Source organism: Sturnira hondurensis, unplaced genomic scaffold (genome assembly GCF_014824575.4).
Source record: "Sturnira hondurensis isolate 20B ecotype Veracruz unplaced genomic scaffold, ASM1482457v3 Scaffold0008992, whole genome shotgun sequence".
Classification (NCBI taxonomy): Eukaryota; Metazoa; Chordata; class Mammalia; order Chiroptera; family Phyllostomidae; genus Sturnira; species Sturnira hondurensis.
This window is the reverse complement of record NW_028081623.1, coordinates 1,886,202-1,908,889: the sequence shown is the minus strand read 5'-3', so window position 1 is coordinate 1,908,889 and position 22,688 is coordinate 1,886,202. Positions and strand designations below refer to the sequence as shown.

Here is a 22,688-nt window from a genome sequence, read left to right as displayed (position 1 = left end):
ATGTTAGAAAATGTCCTTTCATTTTGCAAAAGTTAATTTCATAAACGAATTTAGTTGACTATTCACTTTTCCCTTCAGGGGTTGACAAGGAAGGGGCGCTGTGGCTTACACTGGGGTTAAAGGTGTAGCATTATTGCTTTATTCTCTGTTTTGGGATAAGGCAGAAAATGCATATTCTACTTTTTTTCCTGCACCAATCCATGACAGCAGCCTATCACTTTAACAAAAAATAGTTGTTTTTTTTTTCTTTTTGTGGTTCATTCAACTTCCTGTAAGGGCATGTATTACTCACTTCATTTTCTTGAGATATCTCTTTTAAAGCAGAAATAAAAGAAAAGGAAAGGCTTGGGTTGACTCTGCGAGACCCCTGTATTTATTCACACTTATTGTGCATGACTGTAGACTGGTAAATCATATTAGCAGCGCGTCTCCCCATCAAGCTGCTACTTGCTTTCCAGCCCTGGGAAGGTTCAACAAATCAACAGGAGCACGGAAAACAGGACATCAGTCTAATCTAGTGTTTAAGGTGAAGTTTTCAAACCCAATCTAAGAAGATCTTTAGAGCAAGCAACAAGCTGAAGGGCTCAGAAGGTGGTATTGACAATGAAAGAGTGGTGAAATATTGAGAAGCGCAGCACTTGTGCATTTTTAATAACAAGAGGGTCAACAAGGACACAGCTCCCTCAGTGCCAGGAGTTGCCACTGACTATGGAAATTGCCACACCAGGGCTATAAACGCTTGCAGTTCATCAGCTTTCTTAAACACCCTGAACCCCCTCAGCGGACCTTTAGTCTTGAATTAACAAACCAAAGCAATGAAACAGGGTGCAGTCTGAATGGCTGGCATTGATCCCCAACTGTGTCAGCACTGCTACAGGCACTGAAAAACTCTCCCCATTGTCAATAGAAATTGACAAACCTCCTCTCCTAAATAGTGCAGCTGAGCCGGGCGGGATCCTTGCAGCTGTAAAGGGCTCTGCTCTTGGGGCCGGGGAGCACTAACAATGGAACAAGCATGAGCTCTTTGTCAGCCCCAGACTCTGCAATTTTCTAACAAGGATTAAAGTTGTTTCTCTGCAGCGCTGGTGAAAAGAGATTTAGCAACATACCGTGCTTTCTTCATGCAAGTTAAAGAGAAGTAGTTAAGGAATTTCATTATTCTGTCAACTAATGGAAATACAAAACAAATATATTAAATATGCACAAGTTCCTTTTTTGCTAATTTATAACATTTGAGGATGATTCAATTAAATATAATGCATATTGCCTGGAAACAAGCACTTCCCATTTATTTTGGAAGTTTTATTTTTAAAAAGTCCAGCTGCTTGCCACCTGGAATGAGGTCTCAATACATGCTAATGCACAATGCCTTTAGGCCCTCTATGGCTGATATTCCTAAATCTGAATCACAAGACCACATAGGGCTTATATTTTGTGGCTGCTTCCAGTAAATTATTTCTGTCAGAATGTGGCTTCTGATGACGATGGCAAGGTAAAAAGAGTTGGTTTGCTAGGGAACAAATCTGTGACATATTTTCTGCTTAAATGTTTAGCTTTTTATTGATTATGAATTGGTAAAACTAGATAATATTATCTTCACTCTTCTCCAGCTATGCGCGTCTCAATAGGTGAACAACAGGAAAAAAAAAAGAAGCAACACTTTTTAGTGCACTAAGCTATGGAATGGCTAGATTTCCCTAGTATGTACATATTTCTTCACTTATTTCAAGAGAATCTATTTTACAAGAACTGAGCCACTGTGTTAAAATACAATCTAGAAAATATCACCTTAGAAAATGTATTCCTTTTTAATGATAAGTTGAATGAAAAACATCATATTTTTGAAATATTGAAAGTTTTGATGAGTTTGATAAATATAAATCATCCCCAGGATCTTTTGGTAGCTTTAGAGAGCAACAAAATACTCAGAAATGATAACGCCTGACACTTTCACCAGTATTTTAAAAAGTAAATAGAAGTGCTTCATTGTACACAGGGTGTTCCTTTTGTCAGCAGTTCATCAGCTCAATAGAACTGCATTTTTGGCCACCCACTCCCCATTTCTAAGCATTAAAATGCAAATATTATACTAATGGTAAATTCGATACAATAATACCAATATTTGCTCCCTCTGTTCATGGCATCCCACTACAATGATCATATTTACTTTCTCAAAACACAGCATTTTAAAGTTTTAAGTGTGATTTTTTTATTGGCTTAGAATAGAGTGAAGGCTCTTATTTAAGAAAAACTTATATCAGTTTATTATGGTTAAAAATGCAGGAAGTGCTCAACCCAGCCTGCACTTAGCCACATTCCCAGCGAGCCCGAGAGCCAGTCCTGGAGGGAGGACAGAGCCAGCGGTGCCTCCCAGGGAGGCTGAGGGCAGGCTGTCAGCGCCAGGCTGAGAGAATCAGACAGGCACTGGGAGGCCAGGAGTGCAGCGCCCTGTGTTGCTATCCTCTGCTTGACTGAGCCTGCCACTTGCTTTCTCTATGCCTCAGTTTTCTAATCTGTAATACGAAGAGTAGATTTTTATGAATCTAGCTTTAAAATAATAAGCTTTGGATAATCTCCAGAAATGCTGTGAGGTTATAAAGGACTGTCAGAGTAAAGAACATGATTAGAAACAACAGAGCTGGTGATTCTTGTAAAAATGAACCAAAGGAAAAAGCCAAAGTGCCATACTCTTTCTTTTCATATGCTTAAATAGAGCTTTTTTTAAAAAAAACTGTTATATTTATTTTTTTTAAAGATTTTATTTATTTATTTATCTTTAGAGGGGAAGGAGAGAGGGAGAGAAACATCAATGTATGGTTGCCTTTCGTGCGTCCTCTGCTGGTAGTTAGCCTGCAAGGAACTGGCCTGCAACCCAGGCATGTGCCCTGACTGGGAATCGAACCGCGATCCTCTGGTTCACAGGCCCGTGCTCAATCCACTGGGCTACACCAGCCAGGGCAAATAGAGCTTTATTCTTCAAAAAAATGCAAGCTCAGAGTTCCAGAACTTTCTATCACCTGTTATTTTATTTGTTTTCAACTCACTCATTTTGGCCTTTTAATGAAGCACTGACATATAAAAATTAAACAAAGTGTAATGAGGGATGAATACAGTTTATGAAGAACTGTCAAATACAGTTATTCTTATGACTATTACCTTTATGAATTCGAATTATAATAGCATCTGATATATTTTTCTTAATTTTCTATGGGTAGTTGAAGTGTATCAGTTAAAAGTTCATTTAATTTGTACAATAATCTTGGTGGATGGCTACTATCATTCCCATTTGGCACATGGAAACTGAATTTACTGGTAGAAGTGAGTTTAGATTAAGCAATTTATCCATGTTTATATAACAAGGATAAGTGGTAGGATTAAGATTTTTATCTTTTATCTAAAGTCCAGAGTCTGTGCTCATGACTGCTAGGCTATTCCATTTCTTTCTGGTAAACAGTCTATTCTGATTCTTTTAAGGGTAGTTTGATGTTCCCAGCATACAATTAAGGAAGAACACAACTCTATCGTTCCTGGTGGGTCCCATTAGTCATTCTAACACTGGACTGTGAAGTAATACAGAAGACACTTATCATTTCAAAGAAGTCCGCTACATTTTCTCACTTGCTAATGCAATCCATATTTCCAAAGATATCTGTAAACCCAATAATGTAATATGTAATGTAATAAACCCTTTCATGAACCATACTCTCTGTTACGACAACCAACCAAACGGCTCTCGTGCTAGGCATCTCCATGTGCCCCTGAAGACTTTTCAAAGTACTATACACTGAAATGCTTGGGAATTAACAGGAAGGATTTTTTTTCTGTAACAATACAAGGCAATGTCCTTGTGAATACAAGTACAAAGATCCTTGGTTCATTCACAAGGGGAACTCAATTTATATTTGTAGCTTTCTTCTTTTTTTTAAAATACAGAATAGAGAAGTATTTGATTCATTTCTTTTTTCTTCCTTGTCAAATAACCTCACATTCAGGGTGATCTGCACCTTAAAAAACTCTACCAGGAAGCCTGTACAGGAGAGTTCATGAACACTCTGATGTCTGTTAAGGAAGGGGGAATGTAAAAAGAGCTACCACAGAGGTTGGCATACAGTAGCTATCTAATAAATAAATGCTTGTTAAATGCAGAAAAACTTTCCTGCTGTTGAAGTTCAATACTTTTCCCCCCATACTTTCCCTTTTTAAGAATGTCTTAATGTAATAACCAAGATATTTCCAGATGAATTAGATCTTTTTCTGTTACAAAACAGAGGAAGTTACAGAACAGGGTAAGTTCCATACTTTGGGAATCACACAAGCTCTTTCCTACTCACTAGTTCGCCGTGAGTCCAAAACTTCCTTTATTCCAAAACGTCCTGACAGTGATGTCATTACACTAGCCTACCTTTCTCCATATGACCCAGAGGGTTAAATCAATACTGTTCTTCCATACATTCATTAGCATCAAGCAGGGAAGCACTTCTGTACCTTTATCCTGCCCTTCTTTTCCTGACACTAAAAAGACTCGTGATTAAAAAGTGAAAACTTCAGATAATCGTTTGTTATCAAATGATTGGATGCACACTAGTTTGATGAATCTTTGAACTAAAATGAATGCAAGGGTCAGTCCAGTTACACTGGTGTATACACCAGCGTGGGGCACATAGTTTGTGAGTGGCTCACTGGGGCACCATGACCTTTGCATATGGCAAATGGCTCATTTTGATTACTGTAGATACAATTTTGGTCATTAGGGCACTTAATTCAAGAATGTAGGTTTTCTTTGTAAAAATATAAAACAGACTCCAGAACTGTGACTGAACAGCACAAGTTTATTTTAGGATAAACCTAGGTCTGCGAATTAACTATTAGCAGGTCTCTCTGCTTCAGTCTTATAGAAAATGAGGAACAGTCACTCCAAAATTAGTTTTTGGGAGCGCTGCAAGGGCCAAGTAAACAGCCACCTGTCTGACTTGGAGCACTCCCATGGGAACCGTTTTTGGCAAATGGAATGGCCTGCTGCTCTGCTAGGTGCTGGGCTGCTCTAAACCTGTGGTTGCTCCGCCTGTCCCTCCACCTTTTTACACCCAGGTACGTTTCCCTGGCCAGATCCACGTCGACCTTTAAGACTCAGTTCACCATTATTTCTGTCAACAGTGTCTCTCACTTGGAAGAATTAGATGCTCCCAAATTTCCTGCTCCTAGAACTCCGTACTGCTGTCTCTAAACATTGCACAATGAGTTGTTTGTCTGTTTCAATGGGCTGTGGGTATCCACAGCAGCAACGAATCTTATTTTTATTGATACCTCTAGCCCTTAGCAGAATGTCAGGCACACAGCACGTGTTGCATATTTGTTGAAGGACTGAGCGCTTTTAAACATCTGGAAATATAAAGCACTACATACGTAACAGTCACAGGGCAGCTTTCCAATAGCAAAAGGACAGAAAAACATCAGAGCCAGAATAACTATTGCCTTAAATCATGTTTCATTTATAGAAAAGTAATTTAATATATGTTAAAATTGTAGAAATCACTAAAAATAAGCCACTGAATTGAGCTACAGAAATTTAACACAGGACAAAAACAGAGCTTTAAAGGTGCCAGTCTACTGGGTGACAGTCCAATGAGCAGATTGGACTCATTTGCGCACCTCACTCTGCTTCCTCCACAACCATGTCTGACAACCCTGATGTGACCAAGATTGAGAAATTTGTTAAATCAAAATTGAAGGAGACAGAAACACGAGAGAAAAATCCACTGCCTTCCAAAGGAACGATTGAACAGGAGAAGCAAGTGTGAATTGTGATGAGGCCTGCACCGCCAATATGCACTGTACATTCCACAGACACTGATTTCTTATTTTACTTCTTTTAGGTGTTTAGTTTTGTAAGATGCAAAGAAGCTGGATCAGTTTAAATGACTGTGTGGCCCCTTCTCACATTAGAACTACCGACAATGAAGGCTGCACCTGCCCCTCCCATCCACCTGTCTGGCTGTCAGGGAAGGAGAAGAACTTGCATGTTGGTGAAGGAAGACGCTGGGTGGGAGGACCGTGAAATCTAGAGTAAAACTAAGCTGGTCCAAGGTGTCCTGCAGGCTGGAAAATGAGGTTTAATCAGAATGCATTTTTAAAATGATTTTAATTATTGGAATGTTGCAATTTTAAAAATTGCAATTTTAAAAATATGCAAATAAAAAGATCTAAGAGCTGAAAAAATAAAGGTGACAGTCTCATTTCATTTAGGTGATCAATTTAATAAAGGAGAAAGTACTGCCACTAACAACCCTGTTGTCTATGACCACGATGGGTGTTGCCATCTATACGTTTCCCCACAGCAATCTGATGACACTACATGCTCAGATGGCTGTGTGCTCAGCTTTGGACTGACCTCTAGGGTCTGTCACACAGGCTGGGAGCTGCCTCTCCAGCAGATGCTCCGCATACAGGTGGCTATACCTGGGGGTTATCTGGGCCCTGGGGCATGGCTAGAATATGGCTGGCTGTGCTCCCTGCGCACATATTCCTCTAATGGATGTGTCCTGGGTGTCTTCTACATGAGTTGGCTTATGAACTGTTCTGTAAAAAAGGGCAGAAAATTATCATTGCAAGTAGCACTGTTGACTCCAGTTTAAGGGAACATTATACCTCTTCTGGGAGCTGGTGTGTGCTTGGCTTTTGAGCAAAGAACCCCTGAAGGGTAGAGAGGGGAGGGTGTGCCATATCACACAGTCCTGTTACTTGATATTATGCACACTGGAGCTAGGCACAAACTCTGTGTTGGCCCTAGCTTTTGGCAAGTGTTTGACCAACCATATGCAATGGAGAGAAATAAACTAACAAACACATTTCATAGGTAATCACTAATATCTGTTTTGAAAGGGCAAAAATGTGCTATGCAGAACATTTTAGTTGTCCATAGCAAATCCACTTGAAAAAAATGTTTACACCTACTTTCTAGATGAAATATGTTAATATAGAAATCCACAACTTCTTCCAAAGACCCATCTGCTCATAAGAATGTAAGCTCCCTTAGGGCAGGGATGTTGTCTATCTCATTTCACATTGTATCCTCAGCCTATAGAACAGTATGTGGTTTGCAGAAAATGTCCAATAAGTGCTCGTTGGACGAGTAAATGATGAGAAGTAAGAGGAGCTTCAATTTCCCATTCTAATTAGAATCCTACTGAGGCATCGTGACAGTGATATCCAATATGTGGGACAAAACCAGTGCTTAACCTTTTAATCCTGACACCCCCCGCCCGACACACAGTGATTGAATGGCAAATTAGATTTGTTTTCTAGACCTCATGCATCTGAAACATGGACTGAATGAACATCCTACATTAATAATCATATCCATTATAAATGTATAAAACAGGCAGTAAGTGAGGGGAAAGTCAACAAAAACAGCTGTGGACAATACATAGAACCACATTTATGAGGCAGACCAACAGTATGGGGCAGTTATGTATTTGAGCACATAAACAGTGATGGCTGGAAAGAATCTTGTTCAGCCACATTCAAATACTGTATCCTGTTCTGGATTATAAACCCTACACATGACAGAGACCACTTTGAGAAGTTTCAAAGAATAGCCACAAAGATGATTAAAGGGCTAGAAAGAGGGCCTGTGAAGAGAAGTTAAACAAATAGGGATTTTTTGTCCTGGAGTAGACAAGTATGACAGGGGCCTAATGACAGTCTTCATGTGTAGGAAAGAGTATTCCCTAGAGGCTGCTGGGTACCTGCTTTTGGTTCTCTACTGAAAAGAAAAGGGGGAAATGGGCTTAAAAAACAGCATGAAGAACTTAGGTGAGGCAGGAGTCAGAACTCTCTTTATTTCAAACAAAATTTTTTGTCCAGATTAAGACAGCAACATTTAGATGGTCATTTATCTAGGGCTGAACTGAGATCAAGAAATTGAGGTCTCTGTCTCAAGTTCAGGTGTTTACAAATATTTTGAAAATTCTCTTTTATAATTTCCTTTCATTGTGTTTGACAAACACTTTGAATGATGGTTTTACCATGGTAGCCGCTTCCTTCCACAGATTGTTTTTAGTTGACTTAGTCAGTGGTGGTGCTCCAGCTGCCACTGTGGTGCCCACTTGTGAATGGTGATGCAGGGTGGGCTTGCAGGACAAAGTGGGGTGGCTGACAGGGGAATTTCAAAAAGCTCCAACAGAAAGTGGCCTTAAAGCCATGTGTCCTTTGCTTATGAAGTTAGGTGTGAGGAGGAGCAGAGTAGTAGCTCTCAGTTCTTTGAAAACATCACACTAGTCAACTGATAGAGATGCTGGCCCCAGGGGAGGCCGGGGTATTTCCACTGAGTCTCTGTGGCCAGCCACAGTGCAAGTATGCAGAGTCAGCACAGAAACACCAGGCCCTGCATGGGGAAGCCGGAGTTTCCAGACCATCTTCAATGTGATAGCAGCATGGAATCAACACTAAGTGACTTCTGAAATGCTCTATTTGTGTCTTATAATCACTTCAACTATGATAACATCAGTAGAGAGAACATTCTAATTTTTTCAGTGACTACTAAGTCTCTGTTATTGGATGAGGGAATGGATGCGAATGCATACCTAACGCATTTGGTGTTTGGAAAAATATCGCAAAACTCTTATCGGAAAATAAGAGTTTTCCACCTTCCATTCATCAGAGACAATTTTACCATTGCTATTGCTAAGAGGGTTTAGGTGGTCAACAATAATTTTTTCCTTTTCAAAGAGAAATCTCAGATCAGTTCGAATGTGAGCTGTTTTTCTAATCTTGAGCACCATTAAAGGTGAGTTAAGGCTTGGTGGAAATCTAAAGAGCATCAGTAAATCTGAGCACTGCTCAGCTTTTGAATTGCTTTTCTTCTCCTCAGTTCTTTTAAATGGTTTTCTATGGCAGGAACATTTTTCTTAATTAGTCACAGCTAATTAGTGTTCTGGCATAGACAAGTAATCAGAAATGTCAGAGCTGCAAGGCTACATCTCCCTAATCCTTTGATAATAATTTAGCCTCCTGGGAGGGCCCCAAGCTGCGGTAAGTAGTGACTGACAATAAGGCAAAATTAGGTGGGCAGCAGACCATTAGGATAGAAAAATAAAAAGCACTACCCAATCCTGCTGAGCACCATCAGGCAACTAACTGCACTGCCAGATGAGGTGCCTGTTTAAGCCTGTGTTGTTAATTAGCTGATTCTACCAGACCTGCCGCATATGTCCAGGTGCCTCATGCAAAGATGGGTATTTCTGGGAATGTGCCAAATGACAATTGTGGTTCATGATCACATTTCAAGAATATAAGCAAGAAGTCTACATATTTCTTGAAGATTCTTTTGAATTATCAAAGAAATAAGATCAACAAGCTACAATGCATTTTCTTGCTGAATTTCTTTTAGGCAATTAGGTACGCTTCTCTCAAGTTTCTCAGGTTCTAATTCACCAACAGCTTCGATTCAGATGAGGGCCTCTGCCTGCTCTGAGTTGCGTCTGGGCTTGCCCAAGCTATTTTGGCACACACCATACATCAGAACAGATCCTTTTAAAAATAAATTCTTACACTTACATATAATAATTTAACATTAAAATAAGAATTAATAACTAAAATGAACCAGACAGCTGTAATTTGAGAGCACAGATTTAAAAGTGAAATGAACTTTGAGGGGAAAAGCACAGCTTAGGAGCAAGCTTTGTGTGACATTTACTGAGGCAGACAAGACAAATACCCAACAAGTGTGACTGAGACTATATTAAAAGAGGTCAACCAACTGCAATTTGAGTCCAGATTCTATAGGTAAAACAAAGCAGGAATATATACAGTTAAAAGCAAAACAAAACAATGTGTTAAAGCAGCTCCACAGTGTTGAAACATCTGAGGTGTGAAATGCATGGAATGCTTCCTAGAACACAGATATCGAACAGAGTCAAACTTTTTATCTAACTGGAGTACACAGTGAGGTGCTAGGGTACACAACATAACATGTTTAGAAATAAGTGATCTCAAATAGCCTCAAGTACATCTCTGAGCTTATGCCATCCACCTTTCTACTGCTAGAAAAGAAAAATGAAACTGACGACATGCAAGTGATATTAATGTGTAATTGTGAATACTGACAGGAAAATCATGATTGGACATAATGGGCCCACAGTTCATGTTTCATACTTGAATTCTTTTTATATAGAGGCAAAACCCCAAATAAAAATACTCCAGAGTGGGAATATATACTAACTTATGCCGTCTATGTAAAAACTTACATACATTTTAGAGTGAAAGATCATTGAAAAGAGGAAAATGGCTATTTTTAAATCGACATTCAACTACAAGGGAATAGATCTATAATATCATAGAATTTACAAATGCAAGAAGGCAAAGAGGTCTTTAATCTTAATGGGATTCAGCCTGTCTTCCTATAAAGAAGCTACTTACATTCACAAAGAAATCCATTCAAAAAATATTACTGAGAAAGTAGATGGTCAGTTCAAAATACACACACACTGAGGGTGCTATAGAAAATAAGGGTTATCCCACCATCATTCTCACCCATGCTCTGCAGGCTTCACCTCTTCCTGGAAAATCAACATGACAATACACTGAATCTTTAAATAACTTAAGAATCAGAATCTTGCTAAGGATGAATAAATTTTTAATTCTCAAATTAAAAATTTGAGCATTGGTGTGAAATACTAAACTAAAAAATTCTGAGCATTTCCCCCTTTCTTATTTGGATGTACAGAGATAAACAATTAGAGCACAGAAGTGCAAAATAAGTTTTTTGGGGAAGCACATTTACCTGTAATACGCCCCCCCCCTCAACTCACTTATGTAGTTGGCTACTGAACTCACTTACTTAACTGAGGTCAATTTTACTTGAAATGTTTAATTTAAATTTTCTTTACTGGAAAGAATTCTTTTCAAGGAAAATCCTAAGAAATTAATCTGTATGAAACACTACTTGGATGAACGTAACTATTAACTATCATTTAAAGAATTATTTTTAATTATACAAGGTATTATAACAGTATTTTTTAAAAATACTGTTGAGATGAAACTCCTCAACAATTAAATGCTTAATCAGTTTATAACACAAGAGAATGTTTAATCTGCATGATCTGCCAATTAAATGCTGCACCCTGATGTGTCTGCAGCAATACGAGAGCTAAAATGAAATTGTTTCAAAGGGACTCCAGGTAGGAAACAACTAATAAATGTACAGAGTTTAGAGGGGCAGGTTTGGTGCACCTCAGTCAAACCCTCAGTTTTGTAATGTTCTTGGACATCAGGAAATGACTGCAGAGGACACTCTTGCAGCAACGACTGTGGATGTCAATTTTGTCTCATAAACTAGCGCCACCACTTCCCAAGGAGAGATCCAGAGCTCTCAGGGAACGTTACCAGCCTCTCTCCTGACCCAAGGACACCTGCGGCTGACACTGTGTCGGGCACCAGAGAGTGGGAAGAACAGCAGGGCAGGGAATTAAGGAAGGGATTTCAGAACTAGAAAAGCTTTGTCATACTTTACTATTGGGATTAGACAAGTTGTAGGTGATTTTGATATGATACAAAATTTTAAAAGACTGCGGACAATGACATTTTACATGAGAAGAAAAAGGACACTGGGGTAAAAGAGATGGCCCACGAAGCCGAAAAACCGTACGGTGAACCCTTGACCTCCTCCCACAAGAAAGCTTCCTTTAAGATTTATCTTACCCAGATAAGACGCACTTTTTTAAACTGAAAAAGGAACTTTAATCTTTAGATTTGAAACCCAGCATGTATACCAATGACTACTAGAGAGGCACAGATGGTCTCTGATTAACATATTTTGGTCATTCAGAAAATATAGCATGAATACAGAATATATGAGTTTCAACTGTTTTTTCAAATTTGGGGTTCAGAACTATGGTGGTAGATACATAGAAAATGTCACATGGCATGGATATTCTTTTATATAGAATCTCTTTTCTACCTTCTTATCCACTGAACTTGCTATTGCTTCTTGTGTGGTGTACCCTTCTTTCCCCTGGTCATCACAGAAAAACTTAAGGATTGCTACTGTGCTGTGTAAGACTCAACATGCGAACAACTGGTGATTTCAGCCATTGTGAAAATTAGACTAATTTAATTTAGGTGGTTTAAAATATGGAAAGGATTTCATAAGCTCCTTGGAGTTCTGGACCAACCCTTTCAGTTTATGTGTACTAACTATACTGCACCTTACCCAGGTGACATTAACTTTTTTAAACTCACTCAGATAATTAATGGCAGAACTGTGGCTAAAATTTAAGTTTCTGAATTTCTGGCCTAGCCCTCTTTCCACAATACTGCTTTACCATTTAAATTTTGTAAGTATGGACAATGATAGGGACAGCATGGACTTTGAACCTAGAAAGATGCAATTTCAAAGTCTGATTGAACACTTAAGTCACTTATCTTCTGTGAATGGGAGATTCCTGAAACTGAACATGGGGATCAAATGAGGATGGTGGCATCTAGCCTACAAAGTTATAGATGACATAGGTAAAGCACCTAGCACATGTACATGGAGGTACCCCAGGAATGGTAGTGGTGATAGCTAAGGCTATTATTACATTTTTTGATAACTTGGGAAGATTAGTGATGTATTGGGGTGTCCAAAAAGTTCATTTAGTTTTTTTCTGTGTGGTGGCTCTAGTAGTGCTTAGTTGTCTTTAACATTATTTGAAATAATTTTGCTAGATTGTATTGTGAAAGCTGTCATAACAATGTGCATTAGGAAAACGTAAAAATTGGCAAATTTTTGTGCAGCCATTTGAATACTGAAGATGCAAGCAAATATGCAACATTTTCAGTATATTATGTTTTATTATTTCAAGAAAGGCAAAAATGCAACTGAAACTCAAGAAAAGATTTGTGCAGTGTATGGAGAAGGTGCTGTGACTGATTGAATGTGTCAAAAGTGGCTTGTGAAGTTTCTTGGTATTACTGACATTTGGCCAAATAATTCTTTGCCGTGGGGCTGTCTTATGCATGGGAAGATGTTTAGCAGCACCCCTGGCCTCTACCCACTGGAAACCAACAGCAGGAGATAGCTGGCATTCTCAAAACATCCAAATCAATTAAGTTATGGGTGAAAATGAAATATGTGTCTTTTCCTTTATGGAAAACACTAAATGGACTCTTTTGGCCAACCCAATACCTTAAATAAAGCAGGTTCCTTCTATTAACAGTATCGGTCTGCATCACCTATTTACACTTTTTTGACGTTGTTTTTGTTTCTTGTAAAAGTTTGTAAGTTTAACCACTTATGGAGTGAAGTAGGATGTCTTGATATTTGTCCCATTATTAACTTTTTTTATCTTAAAGGACACTTGTAGTTGTAGCATGTCAGGAGTTGGTGTGGGGGGTGGTGCACACACACACATGGGCTGCATCAAAGTCAGGGGGCTGCACTGCCTCACGTAGTCGGAAAAAACTTCAATTAGAATTGCAAAAGTTTGTCCTGATGCCTGAATAAAACTGTCCTCTTCAATTTTTTATCTGCAATAAACTAAGGGTGCTAACAATATTTATAGGGTCATTATTTTCCACATTTTTGACACCTAAAAATATTATTTTAAGCTCCAGCCAAGCAGATTTCCAATAATTATATAATGCCTCTCAGTAATGATCTGTTGCTTAAGATACACATTGTACATTACCTTTCAACACATACTTGATAACCTCTCATTTATTAACTGTAATTGAGGCAAATTCAGTCTTGGCTAATTAGGGACTCTTAGTACCCCCTCATACATGTTATTCTTGATGACATATCAATAGAATTAGTCTACTTTTTATTTTTAATTACAGTAATAAAAATGTAAAACTTAAAAATATTAGAATGCTTAAGGACATTGTAACCATTTTACAAATAACAAGTCCAATGTTGTACTGGGGATATGCAAAATGACAAAACCTTCATGAATAAGTGGAATGGTTTCTTGTCAAGGGCTTGCCTTAGAAGTGAATCCATAGACAGGTAAGGTGTTTGGGCATCAAAAGGAAAGTGCATGTAACCAGGACAGTTAAACCAGCACCTCATTTTACTGTTGGCCTTCCTGCACCCACTTGTTAGTGTCATGTGTCACTGTCACCACACAAAAGTCTTCAAAAGAAGTTTGGTGAATAAAGTGGAATTGAAGTGGGGAATATCTTTATAGAGAATAAATTCTACCTCTGTTATGAGTGATAGAAAGCTTTGCAATAGATAGGTCACCAAGACAAAAAGTTGAAGATGTTAAGAAAGCACTCACGCATGTCTATCTATAATGACCTATTTCCAGAATGGCTCTACCTTCCTTCACCACAGAATATGTTCTTTCTCTATATTGAAAAGAAACATAATGGGAATAACATTAATTCAATGTTCCTTCTCTGTTCAACATTTTTGAAAATTACGACATAAGCAAAAAAAAGTAAGAGAAATTAGAAGTGAAACATATGTTGGTAAATTCAAATCAATACCAAATGGAAGCAGAAGTTGCTAATACGGTTTCAGTATTTTGTAAAAGAGCCAGCTGGATGGATGATAATTTTTGTACCCCCGCAGGGCATCAAAGCTTTTAGGAAATCATTCTTTCACACATATTAACACTTAGCTTATTAAAACAGATGATACTTTTATTGTAAAACAGCCTGGGTAGAGGCTAGAAATATGAAGTATGAAAGGTAAAACTTATTGTGACCACCCAATCTGACAGACAGAGAGCCCTACCATGACAGACCATGGCAGAGATGATGACGTAGCAGGACCTTCTGTAGCTGTCACAGCTGCAGTGTCACCACAAAGCCCGTGAATTGTTGTTATGAAAACATTTGCAGTAACTTGCATAATTAAACGAAACTGCCAGAAAAGCATTTCTAAAATGCAGATATGTATATAAATACAGTTCAAAACAAATATTACATTTCAGAAACAGCCTTGTGGTGAATTATGCAGTTATGTCATGAGCAAAGTACCATTTCCTTTGAACTGATTTTTAATAACTACAAACGAATGAGTAATTGTTACTGAAATCCAGGGCTGCTCTCTTAGTCTCCTTTACAGACACCCAGGAAATGATCTGATGATCACAGCTCTTAAAATCACAGTCCCCCACTTCTAGGACTTGCTATACCTAAATGAAGACTTTCATACTGACGAATCTGTGGTATTATATGTTAGCATACATGAGTACTGTAAATTAAGAGAAAGATGCTCAATAACAGCAGAGTGGCAGATATTTGGCTTTAGTGCAGCCTATTTCTTTATTTAACAGAGAATATTTTACTTAAGAAACTTACAGTAGGGGCCACATCCATTACAATCGGATTCTGTTTATGGCATGCTGCAGAGGCAAGTGAGACGATGCTGTACACAGTTGTAAACTGATTATCATCTTGCTTGTTAAAATTAACCTTAGAAGGTTTTTGAGACTCTCATTCTAACAGTGACAGTTTCCATGTACAAAAAGAAGCCAATTAAGGTTTCTGTCAGCAGTCAAAGAATAAAGCTATCAACCATAACAGCTGCGTAGAGGAGAAAGGATCAGCAAAGCAGAGTCTGCATTGCAAACTCATTGGAGCGTAACTTCTTCCTCCACAGTCCCTAGAATGCCAGCATGCCTGGCAGAACAGCTACTTACATCAAACAGCTTTTCTATGTACATTTCCTCATTGACCTTTTCTCGAAGAATGTCCTGATTTTGCCGAACAAACATAATGTAGGTGTCTGCCAGGTCCATCCCTGGTTTCTGTCATGAGGGAAAAGCATGGGGAGAAAATAATATCAGATCTTAATCATGAATATATTTAATCAGAACTCTGGAAAATCATTCACTATATCATTTCAAAAACTGCACTGGAAAAATATGCTCGAGCCCAGATCAACAATGAGAACCTTCAGTAAATTCCATAATTAAAGGAAATAAAAGTTTATCATTGATGTCAATACCTTGAGGTCACAGTTACTCATCATTATTAAAATTATTAGAAATATGTGGTTGTTATGAGATATCCTTTTTTAAAATGGCTATCTTGACAGGTCAATATGCCAAGCAGTACATGAATGAATTTTTCAAAAAATTTCCACATGCAATAATCATTTCCTAATTGCAAAAACAATCTGCTTTCCATTATGTCTAGCAGGTTTATCTATATATATTAAAAATGAATTATATTAGCTTTCCTTGATTGCCTTCCTCAACCACTATAGTGCTCAAGGAATACAAAACAAATTTTTTTACTAACCTGAATAAAACATTATTAGAAAGATAATGGATAAAAAACATTCAATGTATTAAAAAATGAAACATAAAGCAAAATTTTATAATTTATCCATTGCCTCTATTCATTTATATTTATCAACACTATCTCAAGGACTTATTTTATTTTAGAAATGCAGTAAGAGTATTAGTGAAAAGCCAAAGATGTGGATTAGATAACTTTCCAATTATCCAGCATGTGGTGTCTTCTAATATTAGAGCAATAGGGCAGTCAACATAATGCCTCCTTGCTATAAAAAATCAGTGCTAGGAAGGGACAAAACCTTAATGAGGCTCCTAATGAGTTTTCCTTCTGGAGTTTAGTTCTTTCTTGAGTTTCAAATAGCTGACTATTTAATAAAAATGTTGACTTGTATGATATATACTTGGGCTTGAGTCTTAATCTATATTTANAGATGTGGATTAGATAACTTTCCAATTATCCAGCATGTGGTGTCTTCTAATATTAGAGCAGATAGGGCAGTCAACATAATGCCTCCTTGCTATAAAAAATCAGTGCTAGGAAGGGACAAAACCTTAATGAGGCTCCTAATGAGTTTTCCTTCTGGAGTTTAGTTCTTTCTTGAGTTTCAAATAGCTGACTATTTAATAAAAATGTTGACTTGTATGATATATACTTGGGCTTGAGTCTTAATCTATATTTATTTATTTATTCAATTAGAGTTGCCATCAATAATAACTAAATTATAGAGTTGATGCCAAATAAGTTAGTTTTGCAGCATTTCACATCCACAGAATACACTTATAAACTCTATTGACAGACTTATTTTGCAAAAGTAAGTATTGCAAGGAAAGTAGGTGAAAGAGGATATGGATGATTTAACTATTACATATTATATAACAAATGGTTAACTATTAAATATTAATAGTTAAATGATCCATTTCCTCTGGAAAAACAACTCAAGGTATACATCTGAATGATGTTATGATGCTGGCAGTGCCTTCTCCTTAGATGAAGGAAAGTTCTTACCACATTTTGGGGGGTATTACACACAATGATAAAACCCTCCATCTCTTAATTAGTGTGCGTTATAGGCAATGAACACATCTCATTAACAAAATTTGATTTTTGGTAACAAAGTTATTTCTCAGTAATGGACATCACAGCAAGTTTTTTTACTGCTTTTATATTTAGCCTAAAGGGAAATATATACCAGATAAATTCAAGGATCCTTTCAAACATGACCTTGATATAACAAAACTAGTTACCAGTTATAATTTGAAACAACTACATAAATGTCTTCACTGGTCTATAATAGAATCGACAATGTAGGTAATATATTCCAAATGTCAGGGAGGCCACTTAGCAAATTCATTCCTTCTCTATTTTTCTGCCTGGTTCTCAAAAGCAGTGTTTGAAAGTTTAAACAACTATAAGGATAATGAAGAGAAACCTAGTTGCTTCCTTCTACTGGTGTGGGGGTGTTTGCACATCAACATTTCCAGTGCAGAGGCAGGGTGATTTGTACAAAGCTTACCAACTACTGTGAAATACGTGAGGGCAACTAATTCACAAGTGTTTCTGTCCAAACATTGAAAACGAGAAAATTAGGAAACATCCCACTGTAGAATGAAAATGACGTAACAACTTTCAGTGCCTAACAACAAGTCAGGTCAGCGTCTGCGTTGCGGGCACGTGCCTGGGAATGCAACACTGTGGTGTGGGGAAGACCACGGCAGTTGGGCAGAGCCCTACTACAGTGGCAGTTCAGGAACAGACAAAGGAAAGGCTTGCCTGCTCCACCATTTCTCCCCACCCCACCTCGTTTTTATTTCTGTCTTTCAAAGAAAATGCACGCGTAGAAGTTGAATCTGGTTCACCACCTTCCCCATCAGACTCACTGAAACTAAGTTACAGCCAAGAGGACTGGAGAATGATGACTTTAAACACTTGCCATGCACTCTAAGGTATTTTTTTGTCTCCTTGATCCCTTTCAAGATAACACAAGACCTTATGAAACTCTGCCCAGGAAGAGTTTATCTTCTACCATCTAAAGCTAAGAAACATTTTATAGTTCAAGCCTAAAAGAAAACTAAACGCTGTTCCCTTTGGCAGACCCAAACAATGTGATACAGAAATCAGTAAACTGAGAAAATTCTACAACTTTCTAAGGAAATAAGAATCTCTGATTGAGGTTGTGAGGTAAAAAGTTTATTTCAGTAAATTAAGTGTTTCTTTTTTTTTTTCTTTTTGAAATTACATTTTCTCTCCTTCTGGCAAATTAAGATCCACTTGTCTGGGAAACCAAACTTAGAATTCTTATATTCCTCATTAGCATTATTTCTTCCTCTATCTTTGAGCTGTTTACCTATTCTAGAAACTTTGACATATGGGAATTTCACACCTAGTGAATATATTTTCATGTGGCTTGTGGCACGAGACTATAATCATTAGAAGAATATACACAAGTGAGAGTAACTGCAACAGCTGGTGACATTACCAATTAGAATTGTAGTTCTTTAAAACACTTTATCCTTCCTTTGCTGTATGAAAGGTAATTATCTCTGATAAATTGCTGAAAAAGATGTAATTTTCCTTTTAAACAGTTTCTACTTACAGTACAAATGTGTTTGGATAGAAGACATTACCACTGGTTCAGCGCTCCTTTCTGCAAAGACTGTTTTATAGCAGTAAAATTTATGTACTTTGGAAGTCACTGTATCTAATTCCATAATTACATGTTATCTTGTTAAGAAATGAAGTTGACTTAAAAAAAACTGAACAGGTCATGTTAAGTTGGTTTTGGGGGGCATAAATGAAAAAAGTGTGCATGACTGCATTGCAGAGTCAAGTTGCTACAAATTCTGGTACAAGTTAGTGTCCACCAAACTTAACCACCAATTTTACTAAAGGAGCCGCCTGTTAAACTTCAACAACTGTGAATTAGGATGAGTTTGTATCAAACATTTTAGAGAGCTATATTTAGAAATATTTTCTATATTGGTAATTAAATTATAGTGTTCCTAATGAATATGAGAAAATAACAATTAAAAACCACACAGCAAGCATACTACGTATTAAATATCACTTAGAGAGAGTAAATGTTTTTTTCATACTTATCTTTGAACCTCTGAGAGCCTCAGGTCCACTAAGCATTAACTTTCCTCTCTAATAAACATTAGGGTAGTAATTTCTAAATCAAATAGGAGTTCCTAAATGGTTTCTAATTCAATTCAGAAAACAACAGAATTCGGCTAACAGAGTGGTAATAAAAGGACACACACAAAACACCTAAAAAATTCCTCATAACCATAAAGAAATCGATAGATATCAAAGGAGATGAAGTATGGTAAGGTGAGTTCCTCAGACCTCAGCTGCATAAGGAACAGAATTCACCAGCTGAGTAAGTGAGTTGAAGTAAGGGTGCAGACTTCAGCAAAATTTTTCAAGCGTTAATCACTACTTAACCTGGTGAGATGAACATGCTGTTTAAAAAACGAGAAAAAATCCTTGTTAATTATATGCTGTAAATGCTCTGACTTCCTGCCACTACACCTAATCCCACAGGTGCGAGTCTCGGCTTTCCCCATTCATGGGGAGGTGGGTGCGACGCTGCCAGTCATTTCCCATAGAAACAGATTTAGATACAGGAGAAGCCGCTCAACCTTCCACTGGGGGTTAACAATACCCTATGCAAACACCGTCATGTGTCTATTTAGCAAGGAGACAAATTTTTAACTATATTATTCTAGCTTCAAACACTAACTAGAAGCTATAGTATAAATGACTTAATTTAAAAGTGCACTTCTCATAGCCTAGAAAAGCTTGCCTTAAAGAAACAATCAAGAGTGAAATGGTGATATTCCAACACGTGATAATCTGCCTGCTTCATAAATGAAACACCTGCACCTGGTCACTATTCCCATTTGGAAAAAATGAATCTTGTAAGATTTAAAACAATAGCCTGTTCTCCCAATTTGAAATTGTCGTAGGAACAATTTATATCTTGGTCCAGCACTTCAGATTCAGAAATAAGCTATGATTGACCATCAAAGAACATAGGACACAATGCTACTAACACATAATTTATTTCAGGTATTGCTAAAAACAGTATTTTTTCCTTTGCTATTTAACATATCCTTTATTAGTTTGAAATTTATACAACAATTTCTATATTTTATATGAGTAAAAATGTTCTTAAAGTTAAGCTTTTAAAAAGCATTTGGAGGAGTTTAAATAAATTATATGTTCTCAAGTACTTTATTAGAGGGTTTTGAGTATAGATAAGAATTACTTTGTAAATATATATTTTTGATATTTTCTACAAAGTTAAAAAATTATATTCACACAGAAAAGCAGAAGGAAATACATAGAACGGAAGCTTTTAACTAGATTCATGCCAACTTAAATATTATATAAGCCCAGGAAGATAAATGATTCACAAAAAGAAGGACGAGAGAAGGAATGAAATATAAGCAATAAGAAATTTACAAGGATACAAAGCTTTCAATATGATTTAATAGTAGTTTACCTATTTTTTAAAAACAGTGGATAAAAAAATTTCTCATTGTTCTCTAGAAAACTTCCAAATTATTACTTCAAGCAGTGAAGAAGCCACAGAGTCACCTTTCTCTTTGTTAAATTTAGCAGCATTCAAAATTCCTTTAATTAACACTATTATGTATTTTGCCTCCAAATTGGAAAGAAAATTCTTAATTAAAGACACTGGTACCCAGATCCTTTTGAAAACATCTTTTAGACTTGGAGGACGTCATGTGTGTTTTGAATGTGTCCATTTCATTCAGTCTCGTGTTTTCAAGGGAGAGAGGTTCCACTGCCCCAGAATTTTTGCTCTGGAAAAGGCTCTTCTGCCTGCTCCCTGTAAGTATAGTCAGTAAAAAGCACATCCCTCCCATCATGCTATCTATGAGCGTACCTGGAATCACAGTCTGCTGTAATTAATGCTCCTATGACTTAGGTAGTTGTACTGAATTCATAGTTAATAGTCATATGAATGCTTCACACAATTTCTTCTAAGTAGTGACACTGTTTATGCATTTGTAGATCTAAGCATTAGTATGTTTAAACATTTTTGTTGTATCACTTGGGGAAAGCCTTCCAAATAGGAGTTTATTTTAAATATGAAAAGGAATACTGAGTGATAGCTTAAGATATTAGCCTCCAACACATAAGGAAAAGAGGCAGGTTGATTTTCAATTGAGGTTTAGGGGTTCAATTTTAATTTTACTGTGCCTTGACTATTTGAGACTTGAGCATCTAGTATCTCTCTTGCTATTTCTAACCTAGAGTCAAGATCGCTAACACCTAAGAGTTTAGAGAAATAGCTGATGACACAGGTGTACTAGACAAGAAATGTGCTAATATGTGTATCACATACTAGCTTTATACTATTATTTTCATTAGTAATGGTTGTAATGATGACAAAGGTATTAAATCTATAATAATGTTCACTAACATTATTATAATAATGTTCACTAACCTTTCTCTCATCTATCTATAGTTGTCACAAAGTCAACTACAGAAACTAAAGTGAGGATTTGAAATGAAACTGAAATGATGTGGGTATTATCTCTTTTGACTTCTAAAATTTATATTGCCTGGGATTGATTTACTCAGTCCCATTTTGGAACCTTTCAGATTTTGGCTTTGAAGAGACCTGAGGATGCTAGAATGTTAGGGTCCAGGGGTAGTCTCTGGATTTACCTTATGTGAGAGAGATGAGCCAAACATGCAAAAAACAAAGGAATAGAGATGAGAGAAACAAACTGCTTATCTAGGAAGCATGATACACAACCTCCTCCCCTTTTATAATGGTGAGACTTGTAATCTGGTTCTGGTGTGCACCACTCTCTCTCCAGGTGAGTATCTCCCAGGGGGCAGGAGCTCTGTTCCCCATGTTCTGCCTGGCTCTCATTCTGACGTAAGACACTGAGTATTTGAGTAGCCTTGTCTAAGTAATAAACAATAACAGAAGCAAGAAAGCAAAGGGGGAAACATTATTGTAATGAACCGACTAATTGTACCTTTAAAAGTCAACATTAATATATGCAAGGTGCTTAATCTAAAATAAAAGGAAAATGAATTAAAAAACAATCTACTATTTTTCATACTTAAGAAAGAAACATTTTTCTTTTGGAAAATACTCATGTCTGAAGCAGAAGAAGCTGCAGAGAAGTTCATGGGAGCTGGAAACACTGTTCCAGGTAGGAGAAATAGCAATCCCATTTATTATAATAGTGCTTTACATTTACAAGTGCTTTCAGCACAGGGATTACACATCTATCCTCATTGCTAAGGTGGGAAAATGGAAGCCCACGGGGCAGGAGGGATTTGAACTGAGATCCTGGACTCCACATCAAATCAGTGTAAGACCGAGTTGAATTCAAGCCACATCTTGGGGAGTTGGGAGATTAGAAACCTTTGGCAAGTGTCATAAGGAAGACAGAACACTTGAA

General features: G+C 37.2%; 1 protein-coding gene across 10 annotated transcripts in view; it reads right to left on the bottom strand.

The window, feature by feature from the left end:
• The window catches only part of CADPS2 (calcium dependent secretion activator 2), a 618,469-nt gene that overhangs the window by 9,985 nt on the left and 585,796 nt on the right, over positions 1–22,688 (bottom strand). For all 10 annotated transcript variants that reach the window (XM_037056497.1, XM_037056495.1, XM_037056499.1 and 7 more), the window contains one exon: positions 15,633–15,740. In XM_037056497.1, coding sequence (XP_036912392.1) covers positions 15,633–15,740 — 108 coding nt within the window. The remainder of the gene's footprint in view (positions 1–15,632; positions 15,741–22,688) is intronic.